Source organism: Phragmites australis, chromosome 3, assembly GCF_958298935.1.
Source record: "Phragmites australis chromosome 3, lpPhrAust1.1, whole genome shotgun sequence".
NCBI lineage: Eukaryota > Viridiplantae > Streptophyta > Magnoliopsida > Poales > Poaceae > Phragmites > Phragmites australis.
Genome location: NC_084923.1, coordinates 20,450,673 through 20,474,431, shown reverse-complemented (window position 1 = coordinate 20,474,431; position 23,759 = coordinate 20,450,673). Strand labels below are relative to the sequence as shown.

Below are 23,759 nucleotides of genomic sequence, written 5' to 3'. Positions count from 1 at the left end.
TCAATTTTTAACAAAGTTAGCAATGAATATTACAGTTTTAAATCTTTGGAAGCTCAAACATGAGATCACGTAACGATATAAAATTAAGGTTGCTAGCAGATTGCTGACTTGCTGCATAAATGCTATGTAGAAGTAAGGGGCTGTTTGGTCAGAGGTCTAAGGCAGCCAAATAAAATTTTAGCCATGTCTTGAAAATTTAGATTCTATTTGGTTTGAAACTAAAATTTAGGCATATCTTGAAAAAATTTGGCCGGATAAAATTTTCTACAGTATTTCTGGACAAATCTCGAACAGCCAAATCGTTCATCAAAATTTTTGACCAACTAAATTTTTACTTACCTCGAACCAAACGCTAGTTACCTCGAACCAAACGCTAGTCAAAATTTAGCAATACCTAATTTGACCTATGAACAAATTTTGGTTTGACCTATTAGGACCGAAAACCAAAGTGCTAGAGTGGTGGCCATGGTGGATGATAACAGGGCGAAGGAACATTGACAGCGTCGTCTTTTTGCGTACGAATTCCCGCCAAAAATTGAAACGGAAAAAAGATCTCTAGCATACGCAAGAGTGGCAACAGGTGATGATTTCTATGAACTAGGTAGAAAGTGCCCATCACAAACACCGACCAGCAGGTGGCAAAGTCTTCGTTTCGACGTAGCAAACCGTAGGGTTAGCAACATCAAACTGAGCAACACATCCAAACTTTGGCAGAACCGTAGGTGAACAGGCCAAATTTCGGTTGTTTCTCTGGTCTAACGGCTGCTTTTGTTCTCTCTTCATGTTTCCTCAAGCTCTATCTAAGGTCTCAAGTTCCCTCCTTATCTTTAGGATTTGCCACTGTCCGTTGTCATTTCAGGATTTATGTAGTCATGTAGCCTCTGTATAAAAGTCAATAGGACAAGACAAACAAATCCTGAGGTGCCAGTGAATAGAGTGGATACCCTATATTATCTACAGTATCCGTGTAAAACAACGTAGATAAAACCCCAACTCCACAACAATGGTACAAGAAATTTCAAACTCAAAATATGAAGCTGCCAGCATCATAGTAGCATAATTCCATGAGGAAACCAAGGGCGAAAGGCTCCAGATTAAGTGCCCGGACAAAGTTCGGTGCTAGCATATATTACGTGATCCGTATCACAATACCGCCACTATCCCACAGCTGCGGTTGATGCTTGATACCCGGCCCCATGAATAGTATAGTTTCAGAGATTCATCACAGCCCAATCGGCGCCAGATTCCTCTGAAATCATTGCTCCTGTTGAGCCTATGATTGTAACAACACTATGATGCCATAAAGGCCATCCATCAACAGTTCCTCCAAAGAGACAATAGGAATCTAAACATAAAAGGCAAGATAATCAGGATATGATCAACCGAACAACCTCCTGAGTGGTGAGGCGACAAATTATGAAGTCAGTAAACTACCTGGTGTCCTTGGTACGCTTTCAATCCTACACTCAGCATCTACAACACAAACCTTACTTGGTACAACAGAGCCTGGTTACAGATCAAATAGCCAAAGTAGGACAGTACAAATGACTGTCACAGGCTGCTCTTCAATACAAACTCTATGCCCCAAAATAATCTATTACAAAAAATAATTATGCTGTAAAACCTACCAGTGTTCAGTTCTAGTGCATATTTGTTTCACATCGATCTAGAACCCTACGCAAGCCCGCACCCCATCCAAGAAAATAATCTTCCTTTTAGCAAAGGAAAATAACTCAACAGAACAACACAAATGCCAGCCACAACACAAAATGAAAAGAAAACTAAATAAGGACACTGGGAAAAGGAATCTGCCCGAGAAGAACCTTTTTCCTAATAAGAAAAGACAAAAGCTGTATACCTCAATTTGGACTGGCCAAGCATGCACTGCAAATCCAAAATGTTGAAGACAGAAAACGCACACGGATTGGCAGATGAAAATTTGAACATAGTTGAAAAACTAGAGACAGAGCTAAACAATTATGCCTTTCCTGATTGAGAATTTACTACACTAAATGAGGCTGCAAGGAACAGACCAGGTCACGTCTCGACATTCAACCAGAAGATCGCCAAATTCGGCCTTCAAGTGAGATTACCATAACAGAAACATCATCATGGTATTTCCGGCGATCGCCATGGGGGATATCCAGTAACTCATGAAAATCCATCCCTGCATGTTTTATTCAAAACACAAAGAAAAGGCTTAGTTACCAGTGGAAGATCTCCTATAGAGATATCACTTCTTTTGCAAACAATAATTCAAACGTTGAAAGTACTTCAATAATTTTACACAGGTCAATTCTTAGACACATACATATCCTATGTCCAAACCAAGGAAAACAGTTTAGGTGTGGACCTTGGAAGTAACTAAGGTAACATTAAGGAAAATCAATCACATGAGAACAATTTCTAATGTGCGAGTGCGGCACAAAATGTTTATGGTATATATTGGTGTCAGTGGAAACTTAGAATTCATCTCTAAAATTGGAAAAAGATAAAATGGGATACCACCTACATCAGGTCGATGCATCCAAAGCTCAACTCAATGAGAATCCTTTACACCTCTAGTGCCATTATAATTAACACAGGCTCCTGGCACATTACATGATATTTAGAGAAACTCTAATCCATGAAAAAAAAACTAGGATAATTTCTCAGTGCCAAAAAAAACCCTGCAAGCGATTTTCAGAAATTAACAACAAAGACATTCACAAAGCATTTAGAGTCTCATCCAGTACCAAGATCACAAAATGAAACAAACGGTATTAGGCCATACACCGAAAGTTTATGATAACATTAAGATTATGTTCCATGCAGCAGACAGGATGACTAGATATGTTGTGAGCAATGCCGCAAGAAAACTTTAACCATGATAACATCAAGTTGAGAGTAAGCAGTACAAATGTACTGTGACTGTACACAGAAATAGAGTATATCATAGGCATACTTCAATCCTAGTGGTTCATTAGATACTCAGGACCATAAACTGTATAGAGTACCTTGGTCTGATTACATGGATAAATGCCTAATGTCATTTAAATTAAATTGGTACAGGTTAAATTGTATGAAGGCAGAACTGACCATTCTTTTTGGCTGCACGACAAAGAAGTTCAGCAACAAGGTATTGTGCAGGGTCTCCCTCTGGTACATTTTCCATAAACCATGAAACATGCGAAACTACCTCGTCATTGCTGAAATATTGATATAATCCATCTGAGGACAGGACAAGAAACCGATCATTTGAACAGAGACGATGGTGAAGTACAGCAGGGTTGCAGCTGATATATGGTGATGTTCCAACATAGTCGATGCGAAACATCTCCAGTAGTGTTTCATTAAATTTTGGCTGCAATAGGCAAAGAAAACAACTCAACCAATTAAACAATAGAACATTCTGTTGCAACAGGACCATCCGGCATATAAAATTAGTCTTGCCACTTGAAACTAATGAGATTATTGTTGAATTACATTTAATACTAATGGAATTTTCATTTAGAGTTTTAGTTAAAAAAATAGAATACATGACTACCACAATTATCTATAAAACCTAAAAAAATCTGTTCAACTTTAATTATATGACCAGCAGAGCTGGCCTCCTCTGCCCTTTGCATGGTTATCAAGGCAACAAGGCAAGGCTAGACACCTGACCACTGCCTTGACAGTTGACACCTAGGCACTAAAGGCGTGCAGCATGGCAACACCATATGAACCAGAGCAGTTTCAAAGCGTAATGAAAGAGGTTATCGCATTAGGTCAACTATTGGAGATGCCATGCATCAATGATTACAGCGCTTTAGCTCACTCTTTTCCTGGTGTTGTGGTATAAGCACCAAAGGAAATGGAGCCCGAGAGTTAATCAAACCACATATAGATAACAAGTCATGGACATGGTATTTCTGACATGAGAGGCACATCAAACCTAATTATAAAAATAGTGAAAGATTAATGACATAATTATTTGGCAATAAAAAGTTGGACAAATTATCAAACATAAGCATATACTCTATGAAGCTACCTTCTTCAGAAAGCCTGCACCAAATGCTCTAGTAACCTTCAACTGTCCTTTCACTCTATCATTAAATACAGCTTGAGGATCATCAGGATGTTCTGCTTTAATCCTCAAGACTTCCTGAAGAGCATAATAACAAAATAAACTGAGACTGATTAAATAAATTATAGTAACTAGTGTAATAGAGTTCAAGGTAGAATGTTACCTAATTCTAAATTACAAATTTGAAAGAGCAAGTTAAATGCTTTAACAAGAAATTTTAAAAGCAATTGGATGAATCACTGAAGGATTTGTTCTAGCAAAAATGAAGAAAATAAAAAGTTTGTTTCGTAATACACACACACACACACATAGGGGTTTCCCTCGTTGTTTTCCTTTAATAAAAAAGGCCTCCTTTGGAGTTTGGAACAAAGGAAAAATGGAGGAATTTTATAGAATTTGAATCCTATAGGGAAAATTCCTATGGAGACCTTTCGAACAAAGGATTGAACCTCTAGAATTCCTATGGAATGGCTTGTTCCATAGGAATTTTGGAGGATTTCTAACATGAGCTCCAACCTCTTGGAAAAAATCCTCTGTGTCTATCTTTCTCTTCTGATTCTTATGTTTTTCCTGTGGTCCATCTAAACAGTCATTCCTGAAGTTTTCATGTGCTTTTCGATTCCATAGGATTCAAGGAGCTTGGGCACTCTAATCTTGTGTTGTCATGGCGGCCAACCAGCCACTCATGTGGGCCCAAGGATCACCACAGCATCAACATTAGATAAGTCTAAACTTTTTATTTAGGAGATAAGTTTGGCATGTTGGGATTCGAGTTGATTTGTTTAGAGATAAGTTTGGTAGGAGATAAGTTAGGAGTCAGATTGAATTAGGACTGCTTAGAGATAAGTTTGGTAGGAGATAAGTTAGGAGATGGAATTGATATAGGATTGTAGTTTCCCCTCTCCATATAAAGGGGGAAGGGGCAGCTGCACATCATTGTAAGCAAGCAAAAAAAGAATTAACTTAATTCTCCCCAATCTATGGTCTAATCCCTCCCCTAGCAGCCAACGCTGCCCGCCTATCCTCTCGGCAGATGTTTATCCCCATTTTGATCCTAGGGTCATAACATGTGTTTTTCTTATTCATGTGTCTTGAGAATCCTGCGTTCCAATGAGGTCCCAAAGCTGACTTCAAACTTCAAAGGCATTTCTAGTAGATGGAAGACGCCTGATTTCATTTACATCGGGATGTAATAGACAGCATTAATGGGAGACCCTTCCAAATAAGTACTAAAGATGTAAAACATGGGACCAAAACTACATCAAGATGGCACTTATAAATCTAAAGATCTGGCAATAGCAGGGTGAAGCACATAAAACTAGTAAGCAATAAGTTTTGTAGATGCTAACACAATAACATTGTGAAACCTAGCAAATAAAGAAGAAACTACTATTTAGTGCTCATTTCTCTGATGCAATTAACAGTTCAAAAAATGGATATGATTCATTATCTCTTGGATAAGTGTTAATAAACCAATTGGAATGAATTTCAAAAGAAAAAAAACTACTAAATGATAGTTAACACTACAGCCCTATGACCAACAAGGAACCTGAAGAACCTATGTGCAAATTAGGCAGTGTATTTCTAACAGCTTCTCTGCAAATAAATCAGGTTTATAATTACTTTAGTGTGTCTATGCAGTATGCACTGAACAACCGTATGGTATATTAAGAGCTAAGAGCTAAGAGCTAGCATGCAAATAAACTAGGCTGTAATCTGTAGACCTCTTGTGCAGTATGCACTGAATAATAGTAACTGGCTAGGTATACTAATGTTCAACATCTTGGTTATGTTATGCCTTCAGAATTTAGTTCAGTTCTATCTGAAACGGAATTTGGAATATTAGACAAATGGAAATATTAGAGTTTGACAGTCACATTACATTTTTGCTTTGAACGAACTGATTTGGCAATTTTAGCATAGAGCAAGTAAGCTAAACCAATCAGCCCATGGCAGTTCAAAGGACTCAACAATTATGCATAACTCAGAGAAGTCGGAGTCTACCTGGATGCAGGTTGGTTAATGTTAACAGCAGAACTCAACAATGATTAACGTCTCCACATACATAAGTTTTGAGCACGAAGTTGAGTCTATGGTTGACCCATTTTAACATGTGACTGATGAGGATGGGCCAAATCAAATTATCGAAACAGTTCAAGGTAAACGACAAGTTTCAATCTTGTTGACCAATCAAAATAATAGTATATAAACACCACGGAAGCATATATAAGAGCATCATCATGTTTATTTTCTAAATAATTTCCAGAATTGTTAATTTCTGTTAACTGAACTACTCGGCGATACCTTTTAAAACCAATAAATATCATGATTTTACAGTATATCAAGGAAAAATATTAGGATTGTAAAGAGGCGTAGACACTACAACCAACATTATCAAATTCGCTGCCACATAGTCAACTCATCAGGAGAGTATATTTGGTAGTATTACTATTATACATACTGTATTACTCAGGCACAGAACACGACTAGAAGTTAACATATCCTATTGTGGTTCTCTTAAGGAAATAAACAAAGATGATAAAAAGGACTACCACTGCATGATTGATAGATGAAGAATTCAAAGCTCAAATATGAAAAGATGTGTATGACAGCAGATGCTAATGAGTAAAAACAAGAATAACACTTATTTAACAGAATTATTACCTCTTCAATACTTGTGCTATGATCAGTTGACAATTGCACTGCTCTCGTTTTTAATCTGCATATAGAGAGTTCCTTAGTTTTTGTATTGCTGCTTAGGTGGCTGTTAGGATTATGCATCGGGGACTCTTCAGATATCCTATCAAGTTCTACACGGACAAGTGACTCCCTTGACCTGTTTCGATATCGTAAATCTCCCTTTGAGAAGCTTGAGCTGTTGTACTGATCATTGTCCTGTGCCAAGATAACTCGGCTATCCCCAAGATTCATAACATATACATCCTGGTCTTTCATCAACATTACAAGGACACATGAACCCATCAATGCAAGCTCCGGATGTCTATCAAGCTCCTTTTCCACAATTTCCATGTATGCTTCCTCTGTTGTTTCAAGGGCCCGTGACATTGCCCTCAATACAGCGTCATGCTCTACTGGTCCTGACTTGCATTTCCTAGTGACTTCTGAAGGTTTAATGACACTTTCCTCTATATGAGGCTGATCTCTATGCCAATCATAGTTCCAAGGGAAAAACTTCTTCTGCAACAATTTTTGCTTTCTGTACATCTTCCTCAGCTTTGATCCAAATAAAAAATTACTCGTGATTTGTTTGTGCCCTGATGACGAAGAAGAAATGGAGCACTCACCACACTCTTTGGAATCAATGCCAGGTACACTATCACCATGTCTTGAACTTCCAGGATCTTCAGAATCGTCAAAAAGTTCTCCGGTTGCTGCCAGCGAACACCTAGAGAGCTCTGATGCATTTCTGAAGCTTTCTTCTGTAGTACCTGCCTGCATATTAAGCAAGCTCTGCCGTTTACTTCCCTCTGGTGACAACTTAGATATACTTCTATTATATTCTTCTAGCAACTCCATCTCAAGTAGCTCAAAAAGACGCTTGCTCTTTCTGCTTTCTTTCAACAATTTGACATCTTGATTGCAATAAGTACTATTCTCCATTGTACAGCTACAGCTTGTGTTTACATCTGTACTGGAAAGGCATGTGCTTGATTTGTTAGATTCTCTATTCCGGAGATTATTTCCCACATCAGCTCCAGCAGTTTCCTCAACTATTTCATCAGCACCCAACTCCTGACTACTTGAAACCTGTGTAGCCAAATCTTTCTGTTCACTGTTGTTAGAGTTCGGTTGAACTTTCAAGGCACTGTCATCACAATCCTTCCCAGTCGATACAATTTGTTTTTCAAAATTACCAAGTTGTTCTTGTTTCCTATTCTCAATCTGGAACTGAGTGCCATCACCACAAGGAGGGTCCAGAGAAGCAGCAAGTGATTCACCATCTCCATGAGTAGATACATGATCACTCCTTTCAGCAGTATCTTCATAAACCCAGAGCAGTCCTTCCAGTTCTTTATCAATGGCCTTGTATAGGTTGCTCATTAGGAAATCAGGTGCATCAGGGCCACTGAAACCATCATAAATTCCAATAAACAGCCATCCTTGCTCTTCTGATAGAACAACATGAACCCTATCTTCCCCTGCCTTTCCATGAGCCCACTGCAGGTTCCTTGTCACATTATACTCAGGTTCGGGTAGCCCAGCTTCCAACCCATTTTGTGAACCTTCTGATCTGCACTTTGTGTCCCTCGACCAGGCCAGTTGAGCCATAGGATGCAACAGAAACTTTTGGACCCAACCTGGACCTTGAGAATTCCTGCTAAATGTTCTCGACAATGCAGTTTTCATCGGTCTGCTAATCTTATGTACAAGATGTCCTAGACCAGCCTTCCTCCGACCATATGAAAGAGGTGCCGAGAAGTTGCTTCTGTTGCCAGCATCAATCGGACCTGACATGAAGGCTCCCTTATCCAATGGCCCAGACATGAATCCGGAACTTTTGTCCAGAGGCCCTGACGCAAATCCTCTCTCAAGCGGCCCTGACAAGAAGGTATTGAGCGGCCCTGAACCTCGTGGCACAGGCTGCAACGGCACAGCTGCGAAGGAGGCGGTGCTTTCGAATGCAGCTGCAGGCTCCTGCACATCACCAGCAAGGGAGACACACAAGTTGCCTGTCCGGGCAGAGGACGCGTTAGCACTAACTGAGGCCCCTGATATCGCCCGGAAGGTGGTCTCGGAGAAGCTCCTGCCCGGCCGCTGCAGCCCGGCCGCTGTGAGGTCCTCGACGGCCTCCTGCCGGAAGGACCCGCTGCGGGTCTCCGAGTCCATCACGCTGGAATCCAGTGTGTACCTCTCGGAGTTGGAGGGCGTGATCGCCGGCGAATCGACAATCGCCCCCGGGCGGACATAGCAGAAGGAGTGGCCAAGCCCTTCGTCGAGCGGCTCGAGGAACTCCAGGTTGACGCCGGCCTTGTCGGCCGGCGCGAAGCAGCCGACGACCCTGGACGTGCTGTTGCCCATGGCCAGCTCCTCCCCTCACCACCCTACCGGAACAGCGCACCCCAATGCCCGTCGCCGAGGGCTCCGGCCGCCCAGCAGCATGAGCAGGCAGACGCCGCACGGCAAGAAGCGCTCCCCCACCCGGTGCCGCCTCCCCCGGGCCAACCCTTGCATCTTAGGCCGCCGCCCACCACCCGCTCGAGGAAATGCCCCAGAGCAACAACCCCATGCCAGAAACCGCCCGCCGCCGCCACCACCACCCCTAACACCCAAGAACCGATCGAGAACCAAGATTCAAGGGAGAACAAGAGCACCTCGTCCTCCGTATCAAACCTCCAGGCGGATCCCGAATCTGGCCGGCGACCAAGAAACCGAAGCAAGGCAACCCGCCCTGCAAGATAGGATCAAGAAATGAGGGGATCTATGCGGGGTGGATTTTGGGGGAAGTGGGGAGCGGAGGTCTCTGTCTAGCTGGGGTTTTTGGTGTGATTTCAAATGGTTTGGGAGCGGTGGAAGGGGAAGTAGGCGGAGAAAAGGTGGAGTTGGGAATGGAATTGTTGGAAGCTGTGCGAGAAGTGGAGTGAGCCACCTTGTCTGTATGCGGAGTGGAGTGTTGAGAGCAGAGGGAAGGGAAGGCAAGGGAAAGGAGTGCCCAGCCAAGCTAGGGGGTGCCGCTGCCTGCACGCTGCAATGCCTGCTCCTTGCTCTGCACACTGGTCCCGCCTGTTGTTTTCGTTCCTTCGGTTGCTTGTTTGAATTTTTTAGTTCCTTAATTGATCTTTTCCTCCGATTTTTCTTTTTAAGTTTTCCCCTTTCTAGAGTGGGGTTTTGGGGAATAAAGGAGTTTCTTGAATGTGAATAGATGGGCTTTTTCTCTACATTCTGATGCTTAATTTTTCCTACTCCTATTTTTTAAAAATTATTGTAGTAGGTGTATTTTCTTATTGATTGGTATGTGTATTTCTTTTTTATTTAAGTCTCATCTAGAACAAGAGAGTATTTACAAATTCATGTACGAGTAAAACATTTTGCAATAATTTTACAGTTAATAACTCGACTCCTGCAAAAAGCCTTACTTCTGTGTGCCCATTTTCATTTAGATTGTGTCCTTTTGTTTTCCAAATTTTGTAGGTCAAAGAAGGTGTTGGACTTTGGAGTGGAGTTTTGCTTGACTGCAACCGGAGCACAGGTCTCGTCCTTTTTCGCTTTGTTCAGTTTTTTTCTCCCTGTGGCTCTTTTTCTTTTACTACACTACCAGTTTTTGTATGACAAGTTGATCTCTCTAGCCTTTTGTTTTCTTGCATGATTGGATTTGGTGGTGCTGTGAGAGTCAAAGTAAAAAAAAAAAAAAAAACGGCAGGCCGGATGACCCCTGGTATGGGTTTTATCATCATGATCATTGTCAGAATATGGATGGACGCACGGAGATCATGGACTTTTGAGGTTTTACATACAACTGGAAAACATTCCTAACAAGTATGCTACTTTCGTATCGTGAGTTTTGAGTCAAGTCTTTGCTACGAAATCTTCAATGAATCTAGTTACGTACATCTTACTTGTGTAATTTTGTATGGATGTTCTTAAGAATAAGTCCCTTTTGTCATTTTCCATAATATTGTATAGAAGTATTGTCTTGGTCTTGGTCTTTTAACAAAAGATGGAAAATGAGATAGAGACTGGCAGGCATCATTGTTGACATTTTCTTTTCCTTACATAGGATTTTATACCAAGAAATTGAAATGTCAAAATAGCTAGCCATTGTTCTCCATGTGAATGGTTCTTTTAGCGACCAGAAAACAGACCTTAGAATGCTTGAAAGTTGAAAATCCGGTTACATGTGAACAATACTACTGGCTAATAATTATATCTGCAGTGCATAACATGCCATTTATTAGTAGACAATATGAAAATTTATAGAATGAGCAGTTTATATGAAAAATTATAGAATGAGCAATTTATAAAGTCCATGTACTCCGGAGACTGCAATGTAGGGTTTTTAACCATCAATGTATGCATAAGTGGGGGAGGGGGTCTTTACGCATTGGAGCAACAATAATTTATGAGGACTTTTACAGTACACCTAAATGAGTGCATGCTGTCCATTTTTCTCATTCGGTGGTTTAGATTGGTCCAATGATACTCTATCGCCCATCAGTATCATGTGTATCATTAAAGAGTATCATGGGTATCATAGGGTAGGATTGGAAAAAAAAACCATGATAAACTTGTAAATTATATGTTTAATTAGGAAATGTCAAAATATTAGTTTATTCTTCGGATAAGCTTTCACTTATTCTGTTCATTTCATTTATTAGGATTTTCACCCTCCGTCGATCGGTCGATGATGGGTGGTGAAGGTCCGAAGTCTGGTCAGTCAATGACGTAATTACCCCTAAGGGTATCAAGATAATTACAATAATATCTACTAAAATAGACGATTAGATCACAATAATGATACTCTCTACTATCTAGTATTATGGTGTACTGTAAAGTTTCTCTAATTTATAAGTGGATTAAATTTTTCTTTATAAGGTCTTTGCTGAACAAGAAATTTCTCATTGAATATAATGGTCCATCTAATAACTCGTCTTATGACAAAAATAAATAGGTGAATTCCTTGAAATATTCCCCTACATATCTTAGCTCCAAATACGCCCGGCTCAAAAAAAAATTTCCAAAGGGGGGAGGGGGGAGGCAGAGTCCAGATCTTTATGTACATCTTACAAAATGCACTCCAGTACTGCTCGTGCTGTCGACGTTATTGTCGATCAATTTAGTTTTGTCCCCAAGTCAACTGAGTCACTGCCAAACTTGTTTTAGCAACTAATCTGGTTGGCGTTCATACGGAAATCATACAAGCTGGTAGCACTCCTGTAGTAAAACTAGTAATTACTAGGTGGAAAAACGAAGACTGCTCGCCCATTAGACTACGCGGTGAGAGCCAAAAGATAAATTCCCAATATGCATGTGTGTTGGGGAGTGGTACCATGTTAACCCTATTTATCGACTTCGGTCATATTAGTTAACTCCAAAAGTAAAGTAATAAGATTAATGTCAAGATAGAAATGTTTTCTCTATGATCTACAGGGATTAGGTCGAAGGGCGTACAACGAAGGACCGGAGGTCTGAGGATGCAAGCGATGATCCTAAAAGGAGCGCATGAAGAAAGAAATACCGAAAGGTAGAAATGGAGCGAGGTTCAGATGATAAAGGGTACAACAAAGCTCTGAGAATGAAGGGTACAACAAAACCTTAAGGACTAAAAGGTACGACGTAAGGAGCCTACCCCAAGAGGAACCTATGAGTTAGCAAGAATCCGATGAGAAGATGACCAGAGGGAATCCACTAGTAGCCCCGAAAGGGGACCCGATGCAAACTCCTTGGGACACGTATCTGTTGGTGTATCAAGAACCAGGGGTCCCTGAGTCCCGAGGCCAGGCCAGCTATCCGCCACATGGCGCCATCCCTCGAGGTCCCTCCCGCGGGGTGAGGAAAGTTCAAGTCCCGGGAGAAAGTGCTCGGGGCCACAGTCATTGGTCCCCGAGCACCCCAGTTCCCCGATGATCCGCGGAGTCTAAGTACCGGGAAGAAAAGTGCTCGGGTCGATGCCTGGTCACCCCCGAGCACCCTAGTCCCCCGACGATCAGAAGAGCCAAGTTCCGGGAGAGAGTGCTCGGGGCTGCGGGCAGCAGCCCCCGAGCGCTCGGTTCCCTGAGGTTCCACACAAAGAGTGCCCGGGAGAGAGTGCTCGGGGCTGCACGTGGCAGCCCCCGAGCACTCGGTTCCCCGAAGGTTCGTGAAAGAGTGCTCGGGAGAGAGTGCTCGGGGAGGTGAACAGTACCCCCGAGCGCCCGGTACCCCGAAGACAAAGATAGGCATTCCCAGGAGAGAGTGCTCGGGGAGGTGAACAGTACCCCCGAGCACTCGGTTCCCCGACGACTCAGAAAGGCCCCCAAGGGACTCACCGATGAGGTGCCCCCCAGTCAGAGGTCCGAGGCCGCATTTAATGAGCGTGCGTGGCCTGACACATCCAACTGCTCCCGCCGCAGCGTCAGTTCCTGCCATGCTTTGGCAGAGGGGCGTGGGGCTATTAATTGCACGGGTCCCGTCCCGTATCGCCCGTATCATCGCAAGGATCGCGTTCCGTCTACCGCCCTGCTGTGGCAGAGGAACAAGACAGGGCGGGCACGCCGGGTTGCTCTGCGGCTGCCCGGTGGGCCCTCTCCACGGCGCACGTGGCCAGGGCGTTTACAGTGATAGGTGACCGGGCGGGCGGCGTTTTTCCACCCTCCGGTCACTTCACCCAGAAGAAATGATGACGCCTTTCCCAGTGATGACGTCTTGGGACTTGTGCCCCCCACCTTCCCGTTCGGAGCATGTCGTAGCCGGCGAGTGCTTAAAAGAGCCGGTGGCACAGAGGAAGGGAGAGACGAAGACAGAACCAGAAACCGAACGAAACCCGACCCGAACAAGAGCAACAAGCATCCAAGCATCCAAGCATCAAGGACCGAACCATAGACGAACACAAAGCACAAGACCAGAGCGTATTTCCAGCCAAAGAACAGGGAGCCTCAAGCTCTTAGTTAGATCATATTTCTTGTAATCAGCTACATCCTTGAGGGATTTTCCTCAGGACAGTTATTGCATCCATACAGGAGTAGGGTATTACGCCCCCGTGCGGCCCGAACATGTCTAAACTCCGGTGCATTTACTTCTTTTTGCACTAGGTCATCATCCCCCACCACCGGCCGTTGCATTTACTCTCATTCATTTCTCCGACGAACTTATTCAGGATCATCCCCCGGACCGAATCTCTAAAAAGGGGTCTCTCGGGATCCCTGCGACAGGAGTTAATCATCTGACAGTATCAGATCTGGTTAGGATAGTGCTCTCTAGATGTATATTGACAGTAATATCCCACGAATATCCTAGGAATATCCTGAGATATTCCTTAGTGTTAAAAAAATATCCCTGTGGATAAATTACATAAATGTAATAATGATTAAGGTGGTTGAGGTATGGCTATAAATACCCCTATCGACCGATGTAATAACAAGAAGAAATATTTACTACACTCACTGTTACGAGTTTATTGTTCACTATGTTGCGATCAAGATCCTAACATTTCATTGCTCGAGGATTTCATTGCCAAAATAACCCCACCGACCGATGTTTCATTGCCAAAAGCATTCCTTACAAGGGCTAAAGTGTTTACAAAATCGAAGCGAACGCCTCAGCATACAACCTATCCTAGGACCTAAGGGAAAAATTGGTGGAGCCAGGGATCTGCTAATGTTGGCTCCTCCTCTATGACCTCCCTCCGCCACGTGATCCTTCAGGCACAACAGCCACCGAACATAGGTACTGGCCCTAACAGTTTGGGCGCCAGCAAAGGCTTTGGCTCGACCACGAGTCCACCAATACTTCTCGAAAAAAGCGTGATCGGCCGTCCTCGTCCCTCGATTCGTAGCCTTCGCACTAGTTTCTGCTGGGAATTCATAACTTGGCGCATCAAGAGCTTTGAAATGAGAGCAGCCAGTAGCTTGCAGAGCAATGAAGGTGGCTTTAATGGATGCCCTGGTACAGAAGTCGTTGAAGTTGCACATGCCAGACTTGAGGAAGGAAGTGGCACGATGAATCCACTCAAAGACACCTCAAAGGTCAGCTTCGCCTGGAAAGGGGGGAGCATCACTCACACCCAGCTCATGAAGTAGTGTGGATATCACAACAAAAGTAGCACGGGCGTCCTTCGCGAGAGCTGCTAGCTCCTCCTCTTGGACCGTTTTATCACGCTCGAGGGCCGATTTCTCACGCTTGAGGGCAACATCGGAGACCTTTAATTCTTGCTCTTCCTCAAGTGCGGTCTCTATCGCGGGACGCTTCTCCTTCTTTCCCCCGAGGGTGGTATTAGAAGTGAGCCTTTGTTTCTTTTCCCCCTCGAGTGCAGCATTAGAAACGAATCACTATTTCTTTTCTTCCTCGAGGGTCTCCTCCAAGGCAAGCCGCAGGTTGCGCTCCTCCTCGAGGTTGGCCTGAAGGTCCTTGACCTCCTCCTCAGCACGCAGGCGCCTGGATATAGCCTCATGCATCCAGCTCGAATCGGGCATTGTCAACAACTGCTCGGGCCCCCACGCCAGAATTAGCCCCTTGAATAAAATAAATACATTAAATCGATGCCAAGACGGAGGACATGAAGTGTGTGACCATCGACTTGGCCTATGTTTGCTAAACTGATTCACCGAGCGCGAGAAGGGTCTTGGAGGTTGTTGGCCTCTCGAAGAGGTTGGCATAGTTCAAACCCTCAAAGGTCGAAGCGCTACAAAACAAAGCATAAGGTCAAAGTGCACCAGAAATAAGATAAGAATTGAAGAAAGTTACCTGAAGTTTTCTCTTCACCTGAGTCGTCCAAGTGGGCATGGGGTCTATCATCGGGAGAACCTCTGGGGGCCGCAGTGGAAGGTGAGGCTTCGCCCGCATCGGCCTCGTCGCCCTCTAAGTCCAAGTCAAATAGGAGAAGGGAATTTTGAGTCTCAGGTCGCCTCCACGTGCAGGAGGTAAGATGGTGAGAGGTGCCGCAACAATTGGAGAAAAGTCGTTGAGGCCTTCGTTGTGGACGAGGTGGCTGTTGCATCACCATTGTTGAGAAGTTTTGTTGCGCGCGCCATGATTTTCACTGTGGTACCATGTTGGCCCCTATTTGTCAACTTCGGCTATGTTAGCCAGCCCCAAAAGCAAAGTAACAAGACTAATGTCGAGATAGAAATATTTTCCCTATGATTTGCAAGGATTAGGCTGAAGAGTGTACAACGAAGGACTAGAGGTCTGAATATGCAAGCGATGATCCCGAAGGGAGCACATGAAGAAGGGAATACCAAAGGGCGGTAGTGGAGCGAAGCCTAGATGACAAAGGGTACAACGAAGCCCTGAGAAAGAAGGGTACAACAAAGCCCTAAGGATGAAGGGGTGTGGCACAAGGAACTTCGGCAAGAGAACGAAGGCCTACCCCAGGAGGAACCACAGGTTAGCAAGAATCCAGCGATGCGGGCCCCTTGGGACACGTGTTGAATGCAGTTAGAATAGGGCCAAAATTACAAATAAACCATTCCAAGTCTTGAGCTTCTTCCTCATCTCTGATTGCTTCTGTTGTAGAGATACTTCTTTATCGGAGCCAAATCCTCCTACTCCATCTATGAGGGACTCCAAACCTTGGTAAAGCCACAACATACAACTCCCGGGAACTCCACCCAAGATACATCTAAACAGATGAAAAGACTATCAGACATCTCCTTGTTGAAGTAGAGGAACAAGTCTGGCACAACTGTGATCGGATCTTGAAAGTATCCACCTAGAGACACTATCTGCCATATCCAACATCACCACTGACGACACGAAAATCAAACCCGAAGGGGATGCACGAAACTCCCTGCCTTTCATAAGAAGGAGGAGATACCCTAGCCTCCAAGTAGCAGCGTCGGGGAGCTCATTAACGCCGTCACATTCATTGTCGCCTTCACAAGTCCCCTATTTGCCATCCCCATCATCACCACTAACGACGCATAACTCAAACACATCGAAGGAGATGCATGAAACTCCTTACCTTTTTCACATCAAGGAGGAGATACACTAACCTCCAAGTAGTAGCGCCGAGGAACTCATTGATGCCATCACCATGGTCATCGCCTTCACCAGATCCACGTTGGATAGACAAAACTTAGGTCGCCGCCAATCCGTCACCACCGAGAAACCCTAACCCTACTAAGGAAGCTAAACTACAAAGCATACAACCATAAAAGGTTATGAACATCGGCGATCGTCACAGAACCGATCCCCCTCCTCTCCCGATGCCGGGGAAGAGTTTGGCTAATAAGTTAGAATAAAGGTGTGTTTGGTTGGCTACCACAGTTTGCCAAACTTTGCCGCACTTTTTGTGGCAATTTTTTGGTTTGTGCCACGGTTCTAACATACCGCAATTTTTCACCTCTAGACCCTACCTGTCATAGACCCATGCTTTAATCAAACATTGCCTAAGGTGTGGCCAACATATTGTTGGTCACACCTTAGAAAAAGTTTGGCAAAGGGTGTGCCATAGTACGGTAAATAACCAAATATGCCTTAATAACCATACCTTAGGCATTTTAGATGGTTATTTCAGCTAGATGTGGCGCATGACACAAGGAGTAATGGCAAGATTCACTTAGCCAAGTGTATCGAAATGGCTGGCATAGATTGTGTGTGTATTCTTTTCAAAGCTATTAGCGGGTTTCTGCCTTCTTCTAGTTTACACTTAGCATCAAGGTGATTCCTATTGAAATGACATGTAGTCCACTTATTATCTCTTAGGCTACGCCTTTGGATCCTAGGAACTCCATATGATCGAAATATGATTCACCACGTAAGAAACCAATAAAGATGACACATCATTAGTGACGACTGTTTATTACACGCTACTAATGTCCTATTATTGATGGGTTCTTTGAGGACGCATCAATAATGTGACTTCGGGCCAGGACCGGTCTCAGACCCGCCACTATTGACAGCTCATTAGTGACTACTGAGAAAATCACCCATCACTAATGATAGCAATGACAGGCCATTTCATAACTATGTCATTAGTGACGGGTTACAGAGGGACTACTCATTAGTGATGGGTGATAACGACACACATCACTAATATCAAAGTCATTAGTGATAGGCTCTAAAAACACCCATCACTAATTTAAATATGGGACTAAGGACCCGAAATTTTCATGCACTCCACTTTTTTCTCATATCACTCACATCCGCTCACTTCTGTCCCAGACGCTCCTGCTCTCTCTCTCTCTCTCTCTCTCTCTCTCTCATTCTCTCATATCCCCTTCTCCCACAAGCATTGCGCTACCCACCTCCCATCCATCCTCTCGAGCTCACAGCCACCACCCTCACCGCCCTCCTCACGGCCAGTGCCCTCACCACCTTTGCTCTCATTGTGAGGGCGGCGTGTGGAGATCGAGGAGCACGGCACGATGTGGAGCTTGAGGAGCTCACAGATAGCAAGCTACGGTGGTGGGATCTGGTGGGATCTAGGCAGTGGTGGCCGGATCTAGGCGGTGGTGGTCGGATCGAGGTTGTGGCTGGACCTTGTGACTATGGTGACATCCTCCATGGCGGCCATGACCAAATCCATGGCGGTGGCGGTTGGATCCATGGCAAGTGAGGAGAGATCCATGGCGAGGGTGGTCAGTTTTACGGTAGTGGCGAGCAGATCCATGAAAGGTGTGATGACACCGCCTTCTTCTAGGGTCTTTTCCAACGTCGTCGCCGCCCGACAAGGTGCGCGCACGTACGAGCCCTCCCGCCTCCACAATATCTCGCTCTGTTTCGTTTGGTGATAGTTTTGTTTGCTGTGGTGGTGGTGATGCTAGGTGCTAGAGGCACTGATCGACGGGATTGACTTCTCGAAGGAGAATGCGGAGGCCACGTTGCGGCTACCGCTAGAGGAGGTGAACGAGGCGTGCATCATGTGTAGTTCATGCACCTCATTCATTAGCTATGTCTATTATTCTTTTGGTTGACTTATTCTCTACATTTATAGATCATGGATCTTAAGGTCTTTCATATGGACATCTGGTTTTACCACTTGCCATTTAATTTAATGATTTAATATTAGCCCTGGATTGTGTAATAGATGAATGGTGAAGGCTGGGTGGAGTAGAGAAACAGATCTTGTAATAGCAATAATTAGTTCGGATGCTATAGTGATATTGTAGTACACATTCCACAAATTAAACCTAGAATGGATGTAGAAACCATTTAATGAGCAGAGCCAAGTGTTGCTGAGTAATAGCCTATTTTCTATATGTTTATGAGAATTTAGCATCGACTCTAGTGCTTTTGTTGGTTAATTGTCATCATTCATGGTGACTTGGCTATATTAGTGTGGTTGAATAGTATCTGAAGAATTATGTTGCAGTGAAAATATACTTGGTACTTTGATTTGTAAGAATTGACTGTGTTCTACCTATCAGAATATTGAGATTTGTAGTGCTTAAAAGTCTCTATATTGAGATTTGTAGTGTTAAGTGGTTCATTTACAAAATTGTAATTTTGTTTGCACTGTTGGAATGGCACCATTTATGAAGTAATGGAGTTTCACCCATTTTGGAATGTTATAGCAAGACTACTCTTAGTGATGTCATATTTCCATTCCATGTTAGGTCCTACGGGGTTTTGGATCAAGAATATTGGCTTGATTATGCTAATTTTGTGTGTTAGGGATGCATAATCAATTGTATGACTATATGTCCTAATACAACTGGACAATGTCATTCAATTACTGTTATGTTTTACCACATGCTTCATATTAGGCATTATAGTCTTGCATCAACAGGATTGATTGAATTATATGTGTTTCCTTCCTAAAAAAATTGTAGCTATACATGCGATTAATGTTTCGGTATACTGCTAGTAGCTGATATTATTGTTTTGACTTGGATGAACATGATTGTATTTTACCTTATATTGAAATATATAAGCAAGATATTGCCTTTTTTTCTAAGTTATTTTTGGTATGCATCTAACTAATCGGTGTATCCTGCAGATTCCGTTATGCGATGTTCCTGAGCCAGTTATCAAGACAGCGAGCGATTGGATCAGTCAAAGATATCCTGATGTCTTGGGAGATTTTGTTCTATAGTGTATAGATAACATCATGTCTGAATTGTCATGTCAAGCAGTAGGAGCTAAGGGGTCAAAGAAGGTTGTCCAGCAGTCTCCAAGGGCTCATGTAACATCTATCTCATTATGGTGTTAACTATCTACTTACAATGTATCATATACTTGTGATGGAGAGCAAATAGTATTGTAATTGGAACCGTATTCTTTTGTTTGATATGAAGGAGCTACTTAATTATCTAGTGATTTTTTAACATCCTGTTAGTATAAGTAGCTTAATTTGTCTGCAATATTTTTGACAAGGTGAAGCATACCATGCCCTTTGTTTTAATCATATGTGCTAAACTAGATCCCTATCAATGGACTCTAGTAGTAATATGGTGTGCTAATGCATCTGTTTTGCATTTGAATGATGATGGTGCAGTGTTACTATGTCTTTAGGTATTGCTGCTTGGTGTTGTTGGTGCGGTGAGAGACATGCGTGCCTGCTTCGATGCCGTGAAGACATGGTTTAGCCTCTGTCTTTCTTTTGTGCATGTATGGATGCATGGATGTATGTATTGCGGTATAACTTGCCGGCTATTGTAGGGTGTATGAGAGCAATTCTTGATGCTAAAACGTTTTATATTTTTTGTTTTTTAATTACTCATTAGTGACGGGTCTAAATTACTCACACGTTACTAATAAGTTCACATTAGTGACGTATTTAGAGTGACGGGAATTTTACTCGTCACTAATGAGAGTTAGACTACTCCCAATGGTTTCTTTTCGGGGACGAAAATCCCGTCGTGAAGGGATTTTCGTTCCCTTCAGCGCTCCAACGGTTTCACTTCATGGTTCTCGTCACAAAGGGATTTCCAAGATCATTCTCTTCAGGATGGGATTATCTCTCTTTTCCCTTCGCGATTCCCCTCGAAGGGAAATTGTTGAAGATGAGAGAAAATAAAGGGAATATGAATGGGGAAGTGAATCGGGAAGGGAACGAAATGAAGGAAATATTGTTGGAGATGGTCTTATTATCCGTTACTAATGTGAATTTCTCAGGCAGTGATTCAAGCATTGCAAGTACTTTTAGCCTATTTTTCATCGGTACACTGTGTTTAAAATGTTTTTCTTAAAAATATGCATTTCAAAATAGTGTAGTACCTCTAAAGAGGACATCAATTTATACTAACAGAAGAGACATTTCGTTTCTTTTCTACTCAATGTCCATCATAATCACTATCATGGTTACATGTGAATGTGAAACCAATATTTGAACACGAGACTTCCGTGGTCTCAAGTCTGAACCATGCATGTTGTCAGGATTCAAGGTCCATGCAGTGCAGCTATCTGTGAGGCGACACCGGACAATCTAATGGCAGAGCGAAGGTTTTGACGTGCATGCTACGCCAATACAGACGCCTGCATACATGCACGATCGATGCATGTACACGTAGCAATATCGCGATCGCATAGGCCTAGCTAGGTGCAGAGTGGTCATGGTGGGTGGCCCACAGGAAGACGGAAGGAAATTCTATTAAACCAGTTTCACGATCGATCATCAGCACAAGTCCATCACCCCCTCTCTCTTTCTCTCTTTGACTAATTAACCTGTAATTTAATTATTTAATTAAAGGGCCCCGGCGTCGCCATCCCCGATCCTGATTAAATTAAGCCGGTGATTAGTGGCCTACTTTGTTGGCTACTGATAGACTAATCTTTTTCTCAACCCTCAATGGATGAAATGTTCCAAGTGGGTGTGGACGAACCGCTGCCATCTTCGATCTCCCCGCCCTGCACCAAAGTCCTAACGCTATGATATAAAATTTACATGTCCCTGGCAGATGAAACCATCTTATTTCACCTCTTGGTGACTTCATCCGAGTTATTTTTTGTGGCTAAATGCTATATCAAGGAAGGACTTGTACTAGCTATACTTCTTTTCGACGTGTTTTCGTTTGGCCTTGCATTGTAACCTAGAATGGAATGCTTACGGAAGATGGATGGGAGTGGCTGTCTTGTGTTCAGTTGACGCTGGAGCTGTCATCGCCAGCGTGTACTCAGCTAGAGCCGTAGAGGATGAGATAGAGGTTAATAATCGAGTGAGCTCCCTGCCTCTTTGGATTTCCTCACATACATACATTCCTGTAGAAATCGACCGTTTCACGTGAATCCCTTGCATTGCATGCGTCGCTCCAACAAGCAACTGGTGAGACTCGAGATTCCAAACTCCTCGTTCGATCTCGGCCCCCACCACAGGCAGGAATGTTACAAGTGCTCTGCCGAGATCGCTATCGTGAAGCTACAAGTGCTCTCGATTCATCGCCAGGTAGCCTGGATTCCGTACGCGTCAATGTAGATCTGCCCGCACGCATGTTACCCATCGCATCGAGTCATGGACGTGGACGGAGACGAGAAGGAGATCGGCGGAGATTCCCGGTCGGCCGGCAGGAAATCAACGGGCGTGTGCGCGTGACCTGTCTCCCCCGGCTCCATCCGAGTTCATCACGCCGCGCGGTCTTCCTGCTGCTGCTCCAACCGCCCGCGATTGATGCATGCATGGTTGGGCTGGAGCTTTGGGCTCGAAAGCACGTGAGCTTCGGTGCCCATCCTCACATGCGTTTGCATCGGAGGAATCACCCGTCGTCCTGCACCGGCAGACCGTCGTCTGTTTCCTCGTTAGCATTTCCACGTGTTGGATGATGAACCCGCTGGAGTAGAGGAACTCACATGCTGATGATGCATGGGGACCTTTAGTTGCCTTCGCTTTCGTTTGATCAATGGAGTTAGTAGCCAGATCCTAATCAGGTACTAACTAATACTAGCTACTTCGGTTCTTTACCAGCAGATTTTCCGTACGTGGTGACTCATGATCTAGGTCATACGAGCGATGGTGTTTTTGTTCATGATGCCGGCCAAAGAAGATTGAACCTCGCAGCATCACGACAGCTTTTTTCCTGCAGGTTCAATCTTCTTTGGCTTTAATTTTCCTTTCTTCATCTCGGGATGCTGCGAAAGACATCTCTGGAAAGAAATTGACCTGTCAGCAGGGGCCAGAGGGAGCATCTATCGCATCGCAGGAACCGAACTGACCTCGAGTTTCACCGCTGTCAGCTTTCTCCTTCCCTAGATCCTGCTCGTCCATCTGCATGAAAAGAATGATAGCATCGGCCTGTCCTATGGGCAGCTGCACCTATTGATTCTTTTAAAGACTCGACTAGGAGCTTTATGTATTACTCCACTCACTCAAAGGATTAGAATCGTGAGTGAGGAAAAAAAAAAGAGCAAGGGAGGCAATGGTTTGGGTCCGGGTGGGATCGAATGGAGCGAGAACACACCTAATCCAAAATCCGAGATCTCAAACCCGATTTGACCCTAAAACTATTACCGAGTGCATAATGAATTCAGGCACTGGCCGCAGCGGGGACCCGAGACCCATCAGGGACCTCAAACCCACGCCCCTTCTCCTTTTCCCATCTAACCATCGCCATCCCACTCATCGAGTCCAACCCGAAGGCCGCCGCCGAGCTTCAGTTCCTACGATGTTAGGGTACGACGTCAGTGGATCTGCCCCTCCTGCTGCATCAATCCTGAGTCAAACGCACGTCAGAGTGCGACATCGGGGGTGATGGAGCTCAGCGCCATCCAGAGCCAGGCGCGGCGGAGCTCGACACCTCAGGCCATCGACACGGTGCCAGTCCCAGGCAAGGGGGTGGAGATGGGAGGGGCAAGGCATTAGACAGGAGGAGGGAGCTGGAGCGGGTTGCGGGCATCGGCGACCGGTGGCGCACCGGCTTTGGTGACAGCGCCAACGATGGAGGGCAAGGCTTTGGGGGGAAGCTGGGAAGGAGTAAGTCATAAGTGATGAGGGAGAGATCGAGAGATGGAGGGACAGCTGGTGGCGTGTGAAATGGGTCATGTGACGTGTTGCCCGTTAATGGACCTTGTGATTTCGAGGCTGGGCACCCACGGGTGCAAAAGACAATCTGAACTTGATCCTGACTCAGGTTGGGGCCTTGACTGAACTGGCCCACTGCCACCCTCATAAAGGAGAAAGTTA

At 44.1% G+C, this 23,759-nt stretch overlaps 1 protein-coding gene across 1 annotated transcript; it reads right to left on the bottom strand.

Annotated features, from left to right (window-relative positions):
- Positions 1 to 1,346: 1,346 nt before the first annotated feature.
- On the bottom strand, positions 1,347 to 9,743 carry LOC133912583 (protein phosphatase 2C 32-like). Its single transcript, XM_062355400.1, has 4 exons — positions 6,713 to 9,743; positions 4,013 to 4,126; positions 3,079 to 3,343; positions 1,347 to 2,167 (listed from the first exon to the last, which is right to left on the bottom strand). The coding sequence occupies exons 1-4, from the start codon at positions 9,086 to 9,088 to the stop codon at positions 2,052 to 2,054; spliced, it is 2,871 nt and encodes a 956-aa protein (XP_062211384.1). The 5' UTR covers positions 9,089 to 9,743; the 3' UTR covers positions 1,347 to 2,051.
- Positions 9,744 to 23,759: the final 14,016 nt, after the last annotated feature.